Source organism: Octopus bimaculoides, chromosome 10, assembly GCF_046866305.1.
Source record: "Octopus bimaculoides isolate indiv1 chromosome 10, ASM4686630v1, whole genome shotgun sequence".
Lineage (NCBI taxonomy): Eukaryota > Metazoa > Mollusca > Cephalopoda > Octopoda > Octopodidae > Octopus > Octopus bimaculoides.
This window is the reverse complement of record NC_142937.1, coordinates 66,666,074-66,687,511: the sequence shown is the minus strand read 5'-3', so window position 1 is coordinate 66,687,511 and position 21,438 is coordinate 66,666,074. Positions and strand designations below refer to the sequence as shown.

The following is a 21,438-nucleotide window of genomic DNA, read 5'->3' as shown; positions in this document are numbered from 1 at the left end:
TCCGTACTAGCATGGGTAAAAAGATGTAAAAACGAATGACTGTGTGTGTGTGTGTGTGTGTGTGTGTGTGTGTGTGTGTGTGTGCGTGTGTGCGTGTGTGTGTGTGTGTGCATGTAGTGTATGTAGTGTATGTGTATATGTATGTATTCTTTTATTCTCTTATTCTTTTACACGTTTCAGTCATTTGACTGTGGCCATGCTGGAGCACCACCTTAAAGGTTTTTAGTCAAAGAAATCAACCCAGTACTTATTCTTTGTAAGCGTAGTACTTATTCTCTCAGTCTCTTTGGCTAAACCACTACGTTACAGGGACGTAAACACACCAACATCGGTTGTCAAATGATGGTGGGAGGACAAACACAGACACAAAGACACACACACATAAATATATGTACTTATATATAAGAAATAACTGAGATTCAGTTGAATTAGGTACTTAAGTTGAAGCACCAAGTCAGTCCGGTATTATCCGTACAGCTCAAATAAAATCAAAATAAGCAACAGGATATCAAGAAGTGATGCAGTACGACCGTTTCAAGGGGCTCCATTTAATTGAATAATGCAATCATTAGATCAATTTAATTGCAGTGCCATCACCACCTGCACAAATAAATAAATAAAATTTTAACCAGTCAGACACATTAATATAATTTTTCTCAAATACTTTAACAGAGCAACAAGATGGAAGAAATTCCTGTTGTCACCATCATAGCTAAGAATAGACTACACTTCCAAGAATCGCAGGAAGCCCATTGAGGTCATAGCTTGTAGAGGATTGTAATTCGTTTCTAATTCATTTATTTCTTTATCAACTACTAAATCTAAGACTAGAAGACTGTCTGTTTTGAATAAAGGACAAGAGTGAGTTGACATCTCATGGCTAGACATGGTCATATATATTGTCATATGTATCCCTTTTCCTCAGGGAGGAAAGAAGACATGTATGTGTGGCAGAGCATTGGCATATTGAATGAGAAATTGGGCATAAGAGGAATTAGATGTAATGTGCAAGAGAGGAGACTATACTGGTTAGGTCATGTGATGTGGATGGATGAGGACAGTTGCATAAAGGAGTGCCAATCACTTAAAGTGAATGAAATTTGTGGAAGAGAAGACCTAGGGAGACATGGGACAAAGTACTGAAGGCTGATTCCAAAACGCTGAACCTTATAAAGATGACAGAAGACCAAGATATGTTGTGCATTGTTGTATTCGAGAAGATCTGCCCACCACAACAGAATTGATATCTTAAAATAAAGGTGTCATGTAAAAAGCACTGGTGTGGGTGCTGGTGCCACATAAAAGGCACTGGTGATAGTGCCATGTAAAAAGCATCCAGTACACTTTGTGGAGTGGTTGGCATTAGGAGGGGCATCTAGCCATAAAACCAAACCAAAACAGGCTATGGTAGCTAGTGTAGCCCCTGACCTTGCCAGTTTCTGTCAAGCCACCCAACCCATACCAGCAAGGAAAACAGATGTAAAATGATGATGATGATGATGATGATGATGATGATGATGATGATGATGATGATGATGATGATGTTGATGATGGTGTTGATGTTTCACTACCTAGGCAGTTTTGTGATTGTTTCTTTTCTCTTTACTAATCCTTTTGACATAATTCCTTTCAGTTCTTTTAGTGTGTACTATAATTCAATTATTAATATTTTTATTATAGGTATAATTTTGTTACCCTTTAACAACAATATTGCTTTCCTTCTTCAAATACTTCTAATATCTTATTATATGTCTAATTTGTGTATCTTGTTCATTTATATTGTATTTAGCATCAGTGATCAGTGAGTTGAACCATTCTGACATAAATAAGTTGCTCCTTCTTAAATGAAATTATATTTATCTACTTAATCTACTTATTTATCTATCTTTTTAATGTCCACTGAGGTCAGCTTGTGTTTAAATACAACTAGAACTCTTAACATAGCAAATTTCATCACTACCTACAAATTCCTATCATCTCCTTCCTTTACCATCTCTTTCCCTCACCCTGTACAAAGTTTTGGTCACTTCCTCAGCTACTACAACCATTAGTTCACTTCAGCCTCCAAATGATGAATGCCTTGAAAAAATTATGTTCCTACATCTACCTTTAGCTCTACATAGTACTAAAATTGATTTACTATGAATCAATTGATTACATTGAACCATTGCATCTAAGACACTCAAATAACAGAAACCTGTGTTGGCTCCTTATTTAAGAAGTTTGCTTCCCAACTACATGGTTCCAGGTTCAATCCCACTGTGTAGCACCTTGGGCAAGTGTCTTCTACTATAACTTTGGGCTTACCAATGCCTTGTGAGTGGATTTGTTAGGCAGAAACTGAAAGAAGCCTATCATAGATGTGTGTGTGTGTGTGTGTGTGTGTGTGTGTGTGTGTGTGTGTGTGTGTGTGTGTGTGTGTGTGTGTGTGTGTGTGTCTTTGTGTATATGTTTATCCCCCACGACCACTTGACAACTAGTCTTGGCATGTTTACATACCTGTAACTTAGCAATTCAGCAAGGGAGGCTAATAGAGGAAGTACCAGACTTTACAAAAAAGAAAATATGTACTAGGGTCAATAAGTTAGACTAAAATTCTTCAAGGTGGTGTTCCAGCACGGTTGCAGTCTAACGGCTGAAACAAGTAAACGATAAAAAGATGTGTAATTTCCAATTGTTTATTGTGTCTGGAATTTTATGAGTAATGCTTTGAAGTTAACTCAGAACAATTGTTTATGTTTTCGACTGGTCAATATGGTTAGCCAAGTTTGGATTACAAAAAGTGCTCATAAAGAATCTACCCTGATCTTGAAATCTCTATTCTTTTGCATCATATATCAGGGAGTGCAGAAAGTTCCTAGCTTTGGGTAAAAGAAAAAAACAGGATGATCAATTAATTATGATGTTATTCAACATATTCGCCTCTCAGGTTCACACACTTACTGCAGTGGTCCTTCTGTTTTTCTAAGCTCTGTAAAAGAACTCAGAAGGTTGGGCCTCCAGCCAGGCCTTTCGTGATACCTTTAAAGTCAGGAACTTTTCAACACCTCCTTGTGTATACATATATTTATTCCTATATACTCACCTAATATATATATATATAAGGTGAGTATATAGAGATAAATTATCCAGACGAGTAAAGTGATAGCTCTTAAGTATATTCCAGGTCATGGTTAACTGCATCAGATGATAATAAACATCATTGGTCACTTAGCATTAGCAATCCTGTTGTAATTCTTCTGATGAGTAGGTAACTCCAGGTTCACTTCTCTGGATTATCAATATTATCAAGAGTGTAAATTTCAAACAGTTATAAAGAATATGGAGACTGGCACATCATCAAATTTTTCTTTTAATTTTACAGTTGATCATACAGCATCATTAGTTGGTTAAAATGACTGACACATGTTTCTGCTGTACAGAATAGGTGCAACTGTGCATGCAACCCAGTATAATCTGCTGTGCACCTTCATTCAGTATATATATCAGGTCATTAAGACTGAAATGTTCGATTTCTTTATGCACCAAGTTTGACAATCATTAACTCTAATGTTTTATCCTGACAATTCTGTTTTACAACAATTAAGAGTTACATCAACACTTTTCAAAATGCAATTCATGGTGTCTGATTATATTGTGAGTTTTCTCTTGTAAATCAATTTTTGTGAACTCATGGATAGATAAAAATTTCATGTTGTTTATGAATATGAGTTCCGTCGTGGAACCAATGCATCCCAGACAGCTCAAAACATCAATGAGGTGAGGATGTAGTGAATGAGTGCATCATACGTTGATGAGTTGAGAAGTTCCAGTCTGGTGACTTTACTCTTGAAAATCAGCCCCATGGTAGACCTGAGACCAAGGTGGATAATGATGAGCTGGAAACTGTAGTGGAAGCAGATACACCTCAAACTACACATGAGTTAGCAGCAAGGTTTGATGTTTCGATTTCAACTGTACTGGACCATCTGAAACAAAGTGGGTACCACACAAATTGAACGAGCACCAAATGACACGTCGTCTTGAAACTTATTGTTCATTGCTGTCACAGCATAAAAGTGAACCATTTTTGCATCATATTGTTATGTGTGATGAAAAATGGATTCTTTTCAACAATAGTAAGCATTCTGTACAGTTGTTGGATAGAGACAAAGTACCAAAGCACAATCCAAAAAAGAATGTTCCTCAAAAAAAGCTAATGGTGTCTGATTTGTGGTCCAGTGCTGGTGTCATCCACTACAGCTTCATGAGACCTGGTAAATCAATTACAGCGGATGTATACATCAACCACTTGGGTGAAAGGATGAGTGAACTTGCAATTAAACAACCAAGATTGGTTAATATAGACAGACCAAATCTCTTGCAAGACAATGCTTGACCACATGTAGCATAAAGAACGCTACTCAAGTTGCAGGAACTGAACTTGGAACTAATCTGTCATCCACCATATTCACCAGACCTTGCACCAAATGACTATCACGTTTTCCAGGCATTAGGCAACTGTTTGCAAAGAAAAAAACTTCAAATCTGAAGATGCAAAAACAGCCTTTCGTGATTTCATGACCTCTTGCTCTCCAGAATTCTTCGCTGCAGGCATTAATAAACTGCCAATAAAATGGCAAAATGGGGTTCATAATTTAGGTGTATAGTTTGATTAACTGCATTGCTTTTTTATTTTTTTTGAGATAAAGTAAAATAAACTTTCAGTTCAAAATCGAACTTTTCATTTTTTATGACCTGATATATATACATATAGCAGCACACAATAAACAGAGTATCAGGGAATATCTCAACTCTAAATCTATAAACAATGGTAGAACAGATAACGTGTATTGTGAAATTCACTTTAACAATAATCTTCCTGAACCAGGTTTCGATCTCCTTGCTTTAATAATAATAATAATAATAATAATAATAATAATAATAATAATAATAATAATAATAATAATAATAATAATAATAATAATAATAATTCCAACTTAACTCTTAATTCTGTGAGGAAAACTTGTAGAAATTCTTTTAATTATACAAATGAATAAATGCTTGTGTAATTGTAAAAACAAAATTATATGCCACTAAGAAAATCAGTGTTTAAAGAAAAATATAGTCTATCACTGTAAGGTAATAACAGGGTATTGTAAGTATTATTATATTGGTTCATCTGCTACAAATTGAAAATCTAGATTTCATAATCATTCTCATTCATTTAAGTGTAGAAGAAAAAGTAATTCTACAAATCTTAGAAAATGCATTTGGGGTTTAAAAAATGAGAAGTATGATTAAGTATGACTTGAAGTGGTTTGTTATTAGTTATGCATCATCATACAATATTGATAATTCTACATATGATTTTTGCCTTGAAGAAATGCATTATATAATTATTTCTAAATTAATTTTATTGAATTTTAATGGGAACTTTACAATAAAACGTTGCCATAAATTTCGATAGACATTCAAATATTTCAATTTTTAATGATAATAGCTTTTCATATATTATTTAATAAGGTTAATTCTTTAGAAGAATTTACTGCATCTAATAAATAGATAACTAATTGTTGTGATGTAAAATATCCATGCTTCTAATCATTATAATGTAGAATTCTTATGTTTATTTGTTATTCTTTAGTTTATCCAGTGATGTCACCAATAGTTGAATAAAAAATGGCGTTTTTTAGATTATATTTCTCTAAGTTTCTAATTGTTGTAATGTAGAATCCTTATGTCTGTTTTTTTATTATTTCCTTATCCACTGATGTCACTAATAGTTGAATACAAAAATGACCTTTCTTAAATATGTTTATTTTTTATTTTTATAATTTTTCTTTATCTACTAACGTCACCATTAGTTAAATACAGCAATGTCTTAGGTTGAATTTACTTTAAGTGTTCTTTTTGTAGGCGTTTACATACTGGTAATATTTCCTATGTTCAATTCAAATTTCACTAACTTTGGATTCACCTTGATAACATTGTGTTAACATATATTTCCAGAAATATTTATTAATTTTAATGATATTTGATATGTGTGTGTGTGTGTGTGTGTGTGTGTGTGTGTGTGTGTGTGTGGTTTATATATGTTAATAAAAGAGAAACAATTTTCAGTTTTATAAGATGAGATCTATAATAAAGATGTAATTGTCTCTATACATATTTTTTGTTGTTAAATACTCCAAATTTCTCAAAATTCTGCTGAAGGATATTTGGATTTACTTGTCATACATGAGGATTTACCTTGGATATGCATTCTACTTACATTTACTGGTGTCTAATTGTTGGATATTGTTGACCAAATTCTTGTAAAACTGAGTTCTTTATCTACCTGGATTTTTTAATCCCTCTTTTTCATATATATAAATATATATATATATTTTACAGATGGTAAACGTCAATGCAAAGTATCTGGTATTTCACCAATAAACGGTACCTACCCCTTTGGAGAAATAAATTTGTCAAACAAGAAGTTTATTTACCGCTCATCAAGTGTTATGAAATTACTAGCCAATTCACGAATGGTAAAACAGATTTGTTATTAAATATATGAAAACTACTAAAACATTAATTGCTTTGTTTTCTATGACTAAAACTCTTTAACTTCATTTAATCAGTCATGTCAGTACATTTATTTATCCATATGTATTATTGAATTTGGTGGTTGAGCAATTAATTTCAATAGTTAGTACAGCATGTTTAGATTAAGCATAATACTATACTTTCTTGTATATTTCATTGTTAAAACCTTCTATTTTATAGATAGAAAAAAAAATATTTATAAAAGAAATTATGAAATAAATGACTTATTGCTTTCTTTTTTATAAAAGTTCTCCAGTGGAAAAAATATCATAAGGGGAATACCTGTAAAAACTTTTGTTGCAAATATTGAGTGGCAATCCACAAAATTTAAACTGACTATGAATTTTGCTGGTAAGTATCAAATCAAACTTAATTAATTTTATTTTCTAGAAATAAAGATAGAGTAGTTATTGATTTATTTAATCATATACTTGAGTAATTCTGTATCTATATTCAAAATATATACAGGATATTCTGGCCCAATTTAACAACTTTTTTATGTCTCCTTTCTTTATGAAATTACTGGCCAATCAACAAAAGGTAAAACAGACTTGTTAATAAATATAATGAAAACTACTAAAACAATAATTACTTTGTTTTCTATGACTAAAACTCTTTAACTTCATTTCATCAGTCATTTATCCATATGTATTATTGAATTTGGTGTATGAGCAATTAATTTTAATAGTTGGTACAGCAGGCTTAGATTAAGTGAACAGTCAGTGGCATTGGAAAGCATAAAGATTAAAGTTGTAGGTGAAAAAAAGCTGGAAACCAGCTGAATATCAGAAAAGAGTTACCTGCATCATGATGATTTGCTCCAGGTATTATAATGCTGACACTATGACTGCTGCTCAGTGCTCTGTGAACACTGTAAAGGCTATAAGATGTGACATGGACAGCTACAATGGAGACTATGAAACCATGGCCAGCAGGACTGTGAATGTCTTTAAGTGTGTCACCAGTGAGGGTGATATCATGCTGCTCTATATCTTTAAACAGAGCCTTAGGCTTAATTCAGATGGCTATGTGAGGCTGCTGGAGACTGGTCTAGCTCTGGCTAAAGAGGGTTGCTGCTGGAAGACTATATATGTGACAGTAGGGATTGGCTCCTTGCCATATATCCAGAAAGAATTAGAAGTGGCTGTTGGAGAATTTCTACAACTTCACCAGCCCTGGTTTCTGGCCTTCTAATTCTCCCATCAATTACTATGCATGGGGCACAGTTGAGAAAGACACCAACTTCTCTGCCTGCAATGCCAATGTCAAACTGGCAGCCCAGATCAAGAAGGTGCTCAAAGATCTTCCCAAGGACACAGTGAGGAATGCATGTGTCAGGTTCTGAAGCCATCATGAAGCTATGGTGGAAGCTAAAGGTGGCTGCTCTGAGTAAACAGTTGTCTCTCAACCATAATCTAGTTGATATTATTTGATATTTTCTGATATTTTTACTTCTGGATGAGATATTGTGCTTTATTTTCCTTTTATGGAAACTGTCAAATTTTGCTTGAACATCATGTATATATCCAATTTTGGAACCAGCTTAAGATATGCTGTCTACTTTAAAAAAGCAACAATAGATTTAGAGTTAACATGTTTGATGCAGGAAACATTAAAAAGGTTAACTAGAAATAATTATGTAGTGAACAAAAGACATTAGTCAATGACTAATGATATTTTGATTATTTTGATAAGTATGGGAGAAAATACATTTTATTCTTAATTGACCACTTTAGCAAAACAAATTTCGCAGTGCTTGCCATAGGAATGAAGAGGATACCTCTAATGAAATATAAAATATTGAACACTGATTGTTATATAAAATTGGAATTTTTGAAAGAATAATTGATGCAGAGATATTATCTAGATAAAAAAAAAATTCTTTGAGTAATTTATTTTCTAAAATATCCTAATTTTCTATGCCAATTATTGTACTACAAGCAAGACACATAGAAATTCCACAAAGCAAGTCAGCTTGTTTGAAAGCATTATATTAATATATTATGTTAATGTATAAATACAAGCAAAGAATATAAAAAATTCTTTTGAAATCTTGCCATTTAATCAGAAGTGTACTTCAAAATGAACTTAGAAAGTATTGCTTTTTACTTTGCTTTTCTATATGTTTAAGAAAACAAAAGATGAATTAACAAGATGGAACTTATTCATATATATATACAGGGTGCACAAGATATTTGAAGACATACCTTTTTGGGGTTATTGCTGCATATTTTGCTAACTCTGTATAATCTTTGCTTCAGAAAATAATAATAGTAGATCCTCAACTTACTCAAGAAATGAAGAGGCATGCTGTTATTGTAGTTATAAAGGCTGAGCATAGAGATTTAGAAACATTTCAACTTTTAAAAGTTGCCAGATTTTTCATCTCCAAAGTTTGTAAGGAGCTAGAGACTGAAGATGGAAACACGTCACAAGTATCAAAGCATAAAATGCATTCTAAACATTCTGAAATCAGCAGAACACCCGAATTTATCCAGCAAATTCAACAGATCATTGATTACAATCCCAGAAAGTCCATGCGGTCAATTGCAAAAGATCTCCATGTGTCAGAAGGAACAGTGAGAAATGTTGTCCACAAAGACATCAGATACAAATCTTATATGATGAGGAAAGGTCAATTTGTCAGAAAAAAAACAAAAGAAAATCACTACATCAGATCTAAAAGGTTCTTAAACAAACTGAAAAATCCAACAGAAGAAGATTTGATTTGTTTTTTCTCAAACGAGAAAAACTTCAACCAAGATCAAAAAGTCAACAGAAGAAATGACAAATGGTTATGTGCAAACCCTTCTGAAGTTCCAAGTGTTATGCATACAACATTTCCTGCAACTGTTATGGTTTTTGGGGTTGTCAGCAATGAAGGACATGTGATGCCTCCTTACTTCTTTCCACAAGGCTTTAGAGTTAACTCTTCCACCTACATTGAAGTCCTGGAAATAATTGTTAAGCCCTAGATAGACAGTATATGCAATGGAAGGCCATATGTGTTTCAGTAAGACTCTGCACTATCACACATAACTCTAGTAACACAAGAATGGATGGCTGAAAATTTTCATGATCACATGACCCCTAACATTTGGCCTCCTAATTCTCCAGATCTCAATCCATTGGACTATTACATGTGGAGCATTTTTGAGAGAGAAGTTAATGAAAATGCCCATAACACCAAAGATTCTTTGAAAGCTGCCATAGTCAGAGTAACATCCAAAATGAACCAGGACCACTTGGTTCGAGCATCTAGATGATTTAGATCTCATACAGAAGCAGCTGTTGAAGCTGAAGGTGGCTTTATTGAATAACATTATAGAAAAGAAGGTTTATTTTTATACTCATAGCATTTTTTGATAAAGTTATCTGTTATTATATATCTGTTTTTTAATAAACATAAATTTGTCTTCAAATATCTTACACACCCTGTATATATATATATATATTGTGTGTGTAGTGAATTTATGGAAAGAAATCCCATAAAACTCAACAAATTTGTTAAAAATGAAGAAGAGAAGATGTTAAGATGTAAGAGAATTTTAATTCATGCAGACGATCATTTCGAACAGCGATATAAAAATCATGCAAATTCATGGTTGAATAGAAATAATTAAATTTAACTAATTATATATCACTGCAGGAACACATACAATGATAATATAGATATTGTACACTTACATAATGATTCTCTCACTACTTTAACAAGTATGTTGAAAACTATACTTAACTGATGAGATTTGAAACATGTCAGGTGTAGTTTTCATACTTGCCAAAATAATTAAAATAAGACTAGTAAATGATTAATATTGTCCAGGTGGTGAGCTGGCAGAATCATTAGCACCCCAGGCAAAATGCTTAGCAGCATTTCGTCCATTTTTGTGTTCTGAGTTCAAATTCTGCAGAAGTTGACTTTGCCATTCGTTCTTTCAGGATCAATAAAATAAGTACCTATTTGGTACTGAGGTCGATGTAATTGACTTAACCCTGCCCTGAAATTGCTGGCCCTGTGCCAAAATTTGAAATCAATATTGTCCATTTCTCATTGCTGTTCTAGTAAACTTTTAATGTTCCCAGTGAACTATAAATAAAATGACTTCATCATCAACTTCAAAAAAATTTCAGTCATGTTCAAGGTGAATCATTAGAGGACTTAGAACATGTGTTTAACTTAAATGTTATGTTGTATATAAAAATTGATAATTGACTTTATAATATCAAGAAAATGTATGACATCTTAAATTAGTAGAAAGATTTTTAAAATTTTGAAATACTTTACAAAAATTCAGTTGTAGTAGTGGAAAACGTTTTCACCTTTAAATGACTTTTTAATTATTTATAATATATTTATTTCTTAAGTTTTTGTAAAAATTCTGGAATGATTTTTATAAAAATGTATTTTGATCTTTCTATGAGATTTTTTTCTCATTTGAAAGATTTCATATTCTTGTTAATGGAACATCAAGCTGTTCGTCTTAAATACCAGTCCTCTCAAAAATTGTACAGGCATAGTGAGTTGACTGAACCAATAGAAATAAATATCATGTGATCATGTTTTGCAAGGGACAAGATTTATGAAATAAGCATCTGTAATATGCTGTTGTCAAGCTAATTAAATATCCTTGTGTCTAGTCAAAAAATATCTATATATATAATATAACCAGTAATAGAAATATAGATTTTTGATATCTTTATTTTTCAGCAAATGAATGGATAAATATTGGAGGTGTTGCTGGAAGTCCCATTCGTTTTACCTTGGAACAAACAGGTGTAAAACAAGGCCTGAACCATACCTATGAATATCATTCTTTTTTTAAAAGTATTCAAGACAATTCAGAGACTGTTTTTGAGGTAAGTATTTCAAAAATATTTTAATATGATTTCTGGGACATATCTCTTAATTATCAATGTTAGTAGTAACAATATGATCGTTACCCAGCTGGACATCTTCCTTTCTACTAATATATACATATAAACAAGTTACTGATTCTCCAAGCACTCTTCTTGAAACCCAGTACCAAAGCTCACTCTGGGATATTTTAGCTATCACTGCATTTGTAAATAAATTAAATTCACTGGATACATGAGACAGTCATAGATGATGGTCATATTTACTATACAGCCTTACCATAAAGAGTAAAAGAGAGATTGACTGAATAATACTGTTTCTAGTTTATTAAACTTCATCAGTAACCTCTGCATAATTGCATAATTGAAGTATCTGCTGTTACACTTATAACTAAATCAAACAGACTAAATTGTATATCAGGTACATCTAATCATTTTAAAAATTAATTTGTGAATGTAGTAATTGCTAAAAGTTTTGGGTATACCCCATGTGTAATTTTAATATGAAAAATAAAAACTATTACCACATCCATAACAAAAATGTAACAGAACTAACAGTTGAAAGTTTATGTAATATTCAAATTAGCTTGCTTAATTTAAACCTTATAACAGTAGCTTCAAGTACAATTTCACAGTGGGCGTAAAATGTTGGGTATTTGATTGTCAAAGGTTAATAAACTAGAAACAGCAGCATCAAATCAATTCCGCTTTTATTGTGCATAGTGAGGTTGTAGAGTAAACATGACAGCTATCTATCACTGTTTTAATGTATCTAGTGAAGTTAATTTATTTAATTAATTTATGGATTAATTTAATTTATTTAATTAATTTATGGATTAATTTAATTAATTTATTTAATTAATTTATGGATTAATTAAATATACCCAAATATATATTTGGGTATATTTCATAGTTAACTTTAGTTGAAAATAAACATTGTAGGCACATCAGTAATTTAAACCGAGTGTTTATATTTCTTTATCCTACATCATCATTACTTTCACCAATCAGTCATCTGATCATTGCTTAATCAAGGCATCATTTTACTGCCCAACAACTTCTGTCCCAAAACTTCAGTGCATCTACATTTAACACACAAACTTCATTACTCTTATGCTCTCAAATATTTCACTAACAGCTGTGTTGTATCTGTACAGCGTATACAGCCACAATGCACACAATACTCAGCTGAGATGCTTTCACACACAACAATACTAAGGAGAACAAATGCTGTTTTCATGTATTGCACAACATGAAAACTTTCTCACAAATTTCAGTCTAGTGTTTAATGCACCTGCACATCATCTGTCACATACAAAGACTACTTTCTCTGTTAACTTTCCTATGATACTGCTGCATCTCTTATCTGTCCATAACTTGCACTGGGTACCTCGTATAAAGTTTCTACCAACACCTTTTCTACAAATCAAGCATGAACATCTTTCTAAATGGATCAGTGATTTGTGTACTAGGACTTAGGACTTTTGCTAAATTAACCCTAAAGCCATTTGATTCCAGACCTTGCTTCCACACCTGAAATTTCTTCTTTAGTTCAGGTAGTGATTCAGCTTTAAGAACAAGGTCATCAAAAAGAAGTATATCTTAAATTCCTCTGTTATAGCGTGAAGGACTACAGACTATGATAAACAAAAGAGAGCTGAGAATCTATCATTGATGATCTCTTACCAGCACACTAAATTCATGGCTATATTCATTGCCGACTTCCACTTTACTGACAGCATCCCTGTACATGGCTTGTACAGCTCTCACCAACTATTCATCTATCCCTAGCTTCTGCACTGTCCACCAGATAAGGGAGTGGGGAACCCTGTCAAAAGCTTTCTCCATATCAATAAAAGCCAAATACTAAGGTTTATGTTTGGCTAAGTACTTCTGCAGTTATCTCACCAGGAAGATAGCATCAGTAGTGCTTCTCCCTGGCACAAAACCAAACTGCATCTCATCAAGGCTAACTCTCTTCCTAATTAGTTGAGCTATGACCCTCTCTGTAATTTTAATCACCTGATCCAGCAATTTGTTACCTCTGTAATTATTCCTGTCTAAGGTGTCAAATTTACCTTTGTAGCATTTAACTATAATGCTGCTACACCAGTTGTTTGCTATGATTCCCTCATAGACTACTTTGTTAGCTATATGAGTGACTAGGCCATATCCACCCTACCAGATGTTTTTGAGCATCTCAGCAGTGATCCCTGATAAGCTAGGGGCTTTTCCTGTTTTCATATCCTTAATTGTTTTATCTATTAAGCTACTGTCAATTTGGATAGCCCTCTCCTTCTCCCATGCATTCTCTACATTTAGCACTTACCCGTTTTCACAAATCCCTCATACCAGTTTCATATAAGGGCCTAAGTTGTAATTAGCAGTCTGAAATCTAAGAGCTTCAGTGTAAAAACAGGAACCAGACAAGACTTCATCCCAACTTCTGCTCTGTTTGATACTTTCAATATATGCGTTATATACATCAGGGAGTTACTACGAACATTCAATTCAATGTGAGTGTTTTTAACAACTGAGGGCTGCCTGCCACCACTAAGGTCAGGTATGAATTGATCATTGAACTGCTTTGTGGTAATGACCATATTCTGGTGGATCACATTCTGGAAGCTCTACAAACCACTCTCTCAGCAGTTGTTACAGCTTATAAAAGAAATGGACCAACAATTAATGTCCAGAAAACTCAAGTCATCTGTCTACTCTCTTTCTCAACCTCAGCACAAAAGCAACAACTAACAATGCCTTTTTGATTCAAATACCTCAAAAGCATAATTCCAATGATTGCACTCTGGATGAGGAGATTCTGCAGCCTTTGGAAAATATTTTTCCCAATAACCATCTCTAACTTCATCCCAAGGCTTTTACCTACCAAACAGTCTATGTTTCCACTCTCCTGTATGGGTGTGAAGCATGGATCTATACAGCTGACACATTGTATTTAGATGCATATGTATGTGTATATGTACAGGTGTGTGTGCATAGTGATTCCTCTCAACATTTTTCAAGTCTACTTGGACTCTTTATTTTCTCTTCAATTTGACCATTTGTTTGGCTTCACTAACTTATTACCTCTCAAAGTCCTCTCTTAACTTCCTCTTCTATCTTACTCTTTAACATTATTATACTTTACTCTATTTTTGCTACAGCACAGTTAAACATTTAACCTCTACCATTGATGAAGAGTGCTGTCTGAAATGTTTGGCTTTCCTTTTTCACCAAGGCATAAAATTCATTTCAATGTTTGAATTATTTGTAGATACAAACCATCACAAATTTCCCTAGATTCTGATATCTAACTTCAAAATTGACGATTTTAATTCCTTAAAAAATATATATAATTATAGACTAGCAGGACCTATGAATATTTCATGGAACTAGTAGTAAACCTATTGGGTTATTTCTGGAAACTTTATCCAAAAAACCTGAAAGTGTAGCCTATGTTGTGTCTGTATGGAAAGATAGTTGCTCATCTGCTACTCATTGAAAAGTGAAAGAAATTGGAATACAATGATTACTTAATGCATTTTACATATACACTTTATATACTTTATGCACAATTTTATAGACTTAATACACAGCACTCATAAAATAAATATTCACTCTTACTTTTCCATTTTCCCCATACGCAAAAGAAAAAATATCCTATAAATATGGTTTAACCTTTAGCTAAATTGCATACATCTGCCACGTAAATAAGCTTGAATATTTCACGGAATTGCACTCATATGCATGTGTTAAAAGTGATAGGTGATATAAAAAACTGAGTTCAATTAAAAAGAAATACACTTTTTACTATCCAATCACTACCACCACCACCATCATCTCTCTCTCTCTCTCTCTCTCTCTCTCTCTCTCTCTCTCTCTCTCTCTCTCTCTCTCTTCTCTCTCTCTCTTTCTCTCTCTCTATCTCTCTCTCCCCCTCTCTCTCCCTCCTCTCTCTTTCTTTCTCTCTGCCCCCTCTCTCTCTGCCTTTCTTTAACCTCATCATCAGATCACCCCCTCCACTAAAATTATATTTTTAACTCTCTTCCTCTACCTTCAACTAACTTTTTTAACCTTGTAATAAATATTATGTTCCCCCTACCTCACATCATGGACGCTTCTCTTTCCTTCTCTCGCTTTCTCTCTTTTTCTGTCTCACTCTTTGCCTTAGCCTCTTTTTCTCTCTCCTTTTTCTTTTTCCTCTCTTTCTCTTCATCTAATCACATGAAAGTGTTACAATTACATTCCCTCTACCTCACATCATAGACGCTTCTCTCTCCCCCTCTTTCTCCCTTTCTCTTTTCTTCTCTCCCTCTTTCCTTTCTCCCTCTTTTTCTCTAATCATATGAATGCATTACTGATGGGCTAAATAACACAATGACAAGCGGAATTATTATAATATATATACATTATAAAGAGAAAAACAACTAGTTTTAAATCTCTGAGTGAGAAATATGTAGTAAAAGTACTGTATAGTAAAGTCTATTTGCCAACGTAAAATAGCAGTCCTGCTTAGGACGATGTTACTACTGTTTAACCCCAGGAAAACATATTTTCCAGCTGGCTACTGACACATCATCTGTGTCCATATACTGTGAGCAAGGGAGCTAATGTTGCCCCTCCAGCCTTAGTGTTATCTGTAGACCAATGGCTCCTGGGTTATTTTCCTTCCTCAGGACAGGACAATCGCTGACTAGGGATAGCAGCCACTTGACCTCACTCACAATATATACTTTGAAAGTGACACACAGTCACTGACCTCGTAAAGAGAAAAACAACTAGTTTTAAATCTTTGAGTGAGAAATATGTAGTAACAGTACTGCATAGTAAAGTCTATTTACCAACGTAAAGATGATGTGTTGGTAGCCAACTGGAAAAGATGTTTTCCTGGGACTAAACAGTAGTAACATCGTCCTAAGCAGGACTGCCACTTTGCATTGGCAAAAAGACGTTAATACACATTATAATAAATTCAAAAATACATTAGAATATGAATTTAAAGAATAATTCAGAAATTGATTTGAAATTTTTCATTATATTTCAGTCACCAAAAGGAATTGTATGCCCAGGTAGAAAGAGTAACATGAGCCTTCCAGATCTACCACCAACATTTTCAGCAAGCATTGAGCTTACATCTGACTCTCAAGTAAAAATTATTGATGTAAGTATTGTGATTCAAGTATTTTCTTTTTTTTTTTTTTTATACATATCAAAACAATTTGATCTAATACAATTTAATCAGGGCTGAATTAAAACCCATAGAGGCTCTAAACACTTAAAATATTTTTGTACCCCCATATATATGCATATAATTAAAAATGTAAACGACAATAAATCATAAAATAAACTTTTATTTTTCAAAATGGAACAAAACTAACAGTAAGATGGAAAATAATGCTTATCCTTTGTATATTTCCACTTAAATTATATTTGAAAAGTTTTCGCCTACTTTTTTTAATTGCAAAATCTTTGACTAGATCCTCACTGTGATGTCATGAACACTTCAAAATTATATTTCCAATAATATAAACCTCTTTAAATATTATTTTAGCAAGTTTAAAGTAATCTCTTTTGTACTGTAAACCAGTGGTTTTCAAACTGTGGTCCGCAGACCGCACGGGGTCAGCAAGGAAAAGACAGGGGGTCCGTGAACAGCAAATACTTTTTATGGGCAATTTGATTTTATATATGGTTTTTAATCGAAATCTTTTAATTGACAATAAACCTATTTGTTAAATAAACAAATGTAAAAATATATCTTATTTTAAGCAAATATTTATGTATAAATTTCATAAGCGTTTATAAGGGTAAAGCCTGAAATATAAAGGGGTCCGCAAGTCAAAAAGTTTGAAAACCCCTGCTGTAAACTATTTAACATTTCTGTGGTACTCTCCCTCTTCCCTTGATGCCCTAAGCACGTTTTATTTTACTTAATAGTTAGTCCAGCACTGAATTTAATGCTTGGCTTTCACACTTGCTTCTTCGTTACAGTTACTGGGATATGCTTTTTAATGATTATACACTTTAAAGAATATATGCTTTGAAACTCTTCACTATATTTTTGTCAGGCAACTCATTGATAAATAACACCTCAACTCATTATGTAGTAACAATTAGTTAGTAAATACTTGTATTAAATAAAAAAATAAATAATTGCATCCTTTTAAAGCCTAGCCAGGTTCATAGGCCCGGTTTCGCGGTTTCAATGGCGTATGTGTTCCCCAGCTGGACGGAACGCCAGTCCATCACACTGTTACTCATTTTTGCCAACTGAGTGAACTGGAGCAATGTGAAATGAAGTGTTTTACTCAAGAACACAATGCGTAGCCCAGTCCAGGAATCGAAACCACAATCTTACGATCATGATGCTGACACTCTAACCACTAAACCATGCACCTCCACACTTGTATTAAATACCATATTCAAAAAAGTAAGGAACAAAACAATAGTTTTAGAAAAATAAAAAATATAAAAAAATCAAAATCTGAAGTTATAAAACCAGCCAAATCAAGCTACCATGGAGAAACAAAACTAAAGAAAGAAATTGTGGAAGAATAATTACATGGCTAAAATTTCAGTTGATTATATAAATCCAATACTTGATTCATACTTAATTTTATTGACCTAAGAAGGGTGAAAGTTGGCTCTAGAAGGATTTGAACTTAGAATGTAAAAATGCATAATACCACTAACATTTCAAAGTGCAATAGACAAAACTGCAGGATAACTGTGGCCTATTTGAGAATACGCTCTATAACATGGGATGACTGCTGCAGTGAGTGCTGCTGGCCATTTTCTGTGGCAATGCCATTGTGATCATGTCCATGAGGCATGGCTGAACATGCCATTTGTTCTGTGGTGTACAATCATTACTCTCTCCCCACCATCTTCTACTGTTTAATCCCCCTTCTTTCTGAATGAAGACTCATATTTAAGCTAAAATAAAGTAGTTTTACTACTTCAACTTTCAGAAATTAGAACATATTCTTGCAAGCAAGCCTATTTTAAAGCTGGGGTTTTTTTCTGTAAGAAAATTCCTTTTTAATTGTCTATGCCCAGAAATATTCTTTTGTGAATTCCAGCATAGTCAGCTGTATATAGTTTAGATCTTTCATATAACGATTAAGGTTGAAACTGTAACCAATGGAATTGTCATTATATTTTGTGATCTCTTGCTTAAGAATTTTACTCGCCACACTAACCACAGGCCCCTAGAAATTTTGATAATAACTGCACATTGATGGTTCATCATATATGAAGGTCATTTTGAATATATTTTTGAATTACATATAATAATGATGTTTCCAGGGAACAGAAAATAACTGAGAAATCAAGAATTGTTTCAGTATAGAACATCCCCAATCTGAACTGATCCAGGTCGTTCCTCTTCCTCAAAACACTGTAGTACCATGCTCAGGTTTATCTATTCATACTTGAACACTCCTCATCTTGTCCTGCTTTTGGCTATATGATGTATAAAAAGAGTGCCTCAATGGGAGAGATTCGCCCATCCTCAGTCATGGCCTTCAGTGTGTAATGTTTTGCCACTATTGCATGTCCACTTGGTCTATATGCAGCTGTAAAGAAGTGTCTGATGTTCCACCTATTGAGCATTTCCTTCAGCAGTCCCAACCAAAATACTGTTCTGTTATCTGTCAACAGCTCATACACTAGCCCCCTTTCCAAGAATATCACATCCAGCACTCTTGCAATTTCATCCACAGTCCCCATTCAGATTTCTCTCTGTGTCACTGCCTCCAGTCAATCATTGGGAGGAACGATCTTTGGTAGTACATCACATAAATTGTCAGCCTCTTTCGGTCTTCTTCCACCTGAGGCTTCCCAATTTCATGCACACTCAATGTAGGGTCAATGGACTAACACCTGTCACAGTTCCCAACCACCTTCCAGATACTCTCCCTATTGACAACTTTTCTGCTCAAAAACAGAATCCTGTTCACTTCCATATAATGCATATTGTGCCACCTTCCCAGCTCTGGATCCTTCAGCTGACATATAACAGCTACCCATGTTAGTGAATTCTTCAGCTTCAACCTCTGCAGTTTCTCAGCCATGGAAACCCTGGTCATTTGCTTCCACTCCTACAAGGTTTCTCCAATGACATCTGTGGCTTCACCACCTATATATAATACATGCCTATTCATTTCCTGAAAATCTAGCACTGGCCAGACTTCTTTTTATTTTGTTTTTTTCCTTTTTGATGACTGAACCATTGTCATCATTGACAACATGCCACTCTTCACCTCCTCTTACTAACATATTAAGATACCCCACCTCAATCATGCTGTTCACCTCTCTCTCTCTCAAATTCATTCCTGGCTTCTCTTTTCCAGATATGATGTAGTAGCTCACCTTGTATCTCAATGCCACTTGTTCTTCCTTCCAGAAGTACTCTGTTGTCTATCACTCACTGCCAAACACATCTTCAATTCTGTCTATAGCGTTCCCTTCCTCAGAGTTCAACTTGTTGATCCCATGGCCATCTTCCTCTACTGCATGTTCATGACACAAAGTGCACAGGATCTTAAACTCTATCCCCATCTTGCTGACCATGACACCACCCATCTAGTCAACCACATCCATCCCTACAGTGGCATCAACAATGACAATCACCTGAATCTTTGTTAGTGTTACCTATACCACTATCTCCACTACACTTATGCTGCTAAACCTAACCTTCTTCTCATCTACTTCCCTTAAGCTAGTTATTCCACTCCAGTTCTTAATCATCTTCATAGTTATCAGGGTTGTTGTGCAGCCTCTATTCACAAGAGTTTTTGCTTGCCTTCCCCTCACTAGAACCCTTATTACTATCAGGGAATGGGGAGTGCCTCCTTTTAACCAACAAGACAGCTAGTGGTACAGCAGCTCCACTTCCTTCCTCTGTTTCCCTGATTGCCATAGATTGCTATGTGACCAGACTGTTGTATGTGTTCATAGCTTCGTTCTCTCCACCAAATCACTCAGTGTTGTTATGTCAGTGTTCAGCAGTTGCTGCAGTCTCATTGAGATATGATCAGAAAAACCAATCTCAAATGCCAGCTTCACGAGTTTCTCCATCACTCCACCAGAAAACCCATTTAGTCCAGCCAGTCTACTGATTTTGCTCACATAATCATCCACCTGTTATTCTGTCCATTTCACACTCCCCAGCTTTCTGTATGCTTTACACACACCCTTTGTATATGTTTCTTTCAGTCATTCTTCAGTTTTTCCCAACCTTTAGTTGGTCTGCCTTGTCCTTTTCCAGATATAAGTTCAGTGTACTTTCCTCTAGGTAGACTAGCATAAAACTGGTCATTCCTGTATGCCCAGTAACTTTGCAACAAGCCTTACTTTCTTAATCCAAGCCATGTCACAACCTTCTCCAAAAAAAAGTCTGAGAACATCGCTATCAATCCTTATCTTTGTGGCTATGTTGAACGTTGTCAGTACAAAAGGTGCCGAAATAGCTTGTACTACAAAGGATGGAGTAAAAGAATCTTATCCTGAGCTGGCAAAATCACTTTAAAAGGAAAACTACTTAAAATTCCAACTGGAACTCATTGTCTGACCTTGGGGCACTCATTAACCCAAACCTGACCAAAATCTACTAGAACTTCTGCACATTTGTTCTTGCTAGACGTTGGTCAAAAAAGAGATTGTTCAAATTCTCCGCTTCATTATATTGTTATTTCCTCCCTCCCTTCCAGCACATCACCCACATCACTTCAAGCAAATCACCTCCTGTCTCCCTTCACATCCAGCACATCCCCACTATGCTAAAAAAAACTTTATTCAGAAGTTTCTCTTATTTTTTCTGTATAGATGACAATGCTCAGTTAAGATTATGTCCCAATAGCACAGAAGGGAAAAGTCCACACTAAGCTTTCAAAACAACTTGAAGATATCAACTTTGCATATCAGTCATCTGAATATTTTGTTTTCTCTGACACATTTCAATGTTTCCTAATATAAGAGATATAAATCAAAACTTTTTAAAGTTAAAATGGT

At 34.2% G+C, this 21,438-nt stretch overlaps 1 protein-coding gene across 1 annotated transcript in view; it reads left to right on the top strand.

The window, feature by feature from the left end:
* Positions 1 to 21,438, top strand: part of LOC106879769 (uncharacterized) — a 124,107-nt gene that overhangs the window by 20,294 nt on the left and 82,375 nt on the right. The window contains exons 4-7 of the mRNA XM_014929460.3: positions 6,376 to 6,512; positions 6,819 to 6,921; positions 11,279 to 11,427; positions 16,469 to 16,585. Of these exons, the coding sequence (XP_014784946.1) occupies positions 6,376 to 6,512; positions 6,819 to 6,921; positions 11,279 to 11,427; positions 16,469 to 16,585 (506 nt within the window). The remainder of the gene's footprint in view (positions 1 to 6,375; positions 6,513 to 6,818; positions 6,922 to 11,278; positions 11,428 to 16,468; positions 16,586 to 21,438) is intronic.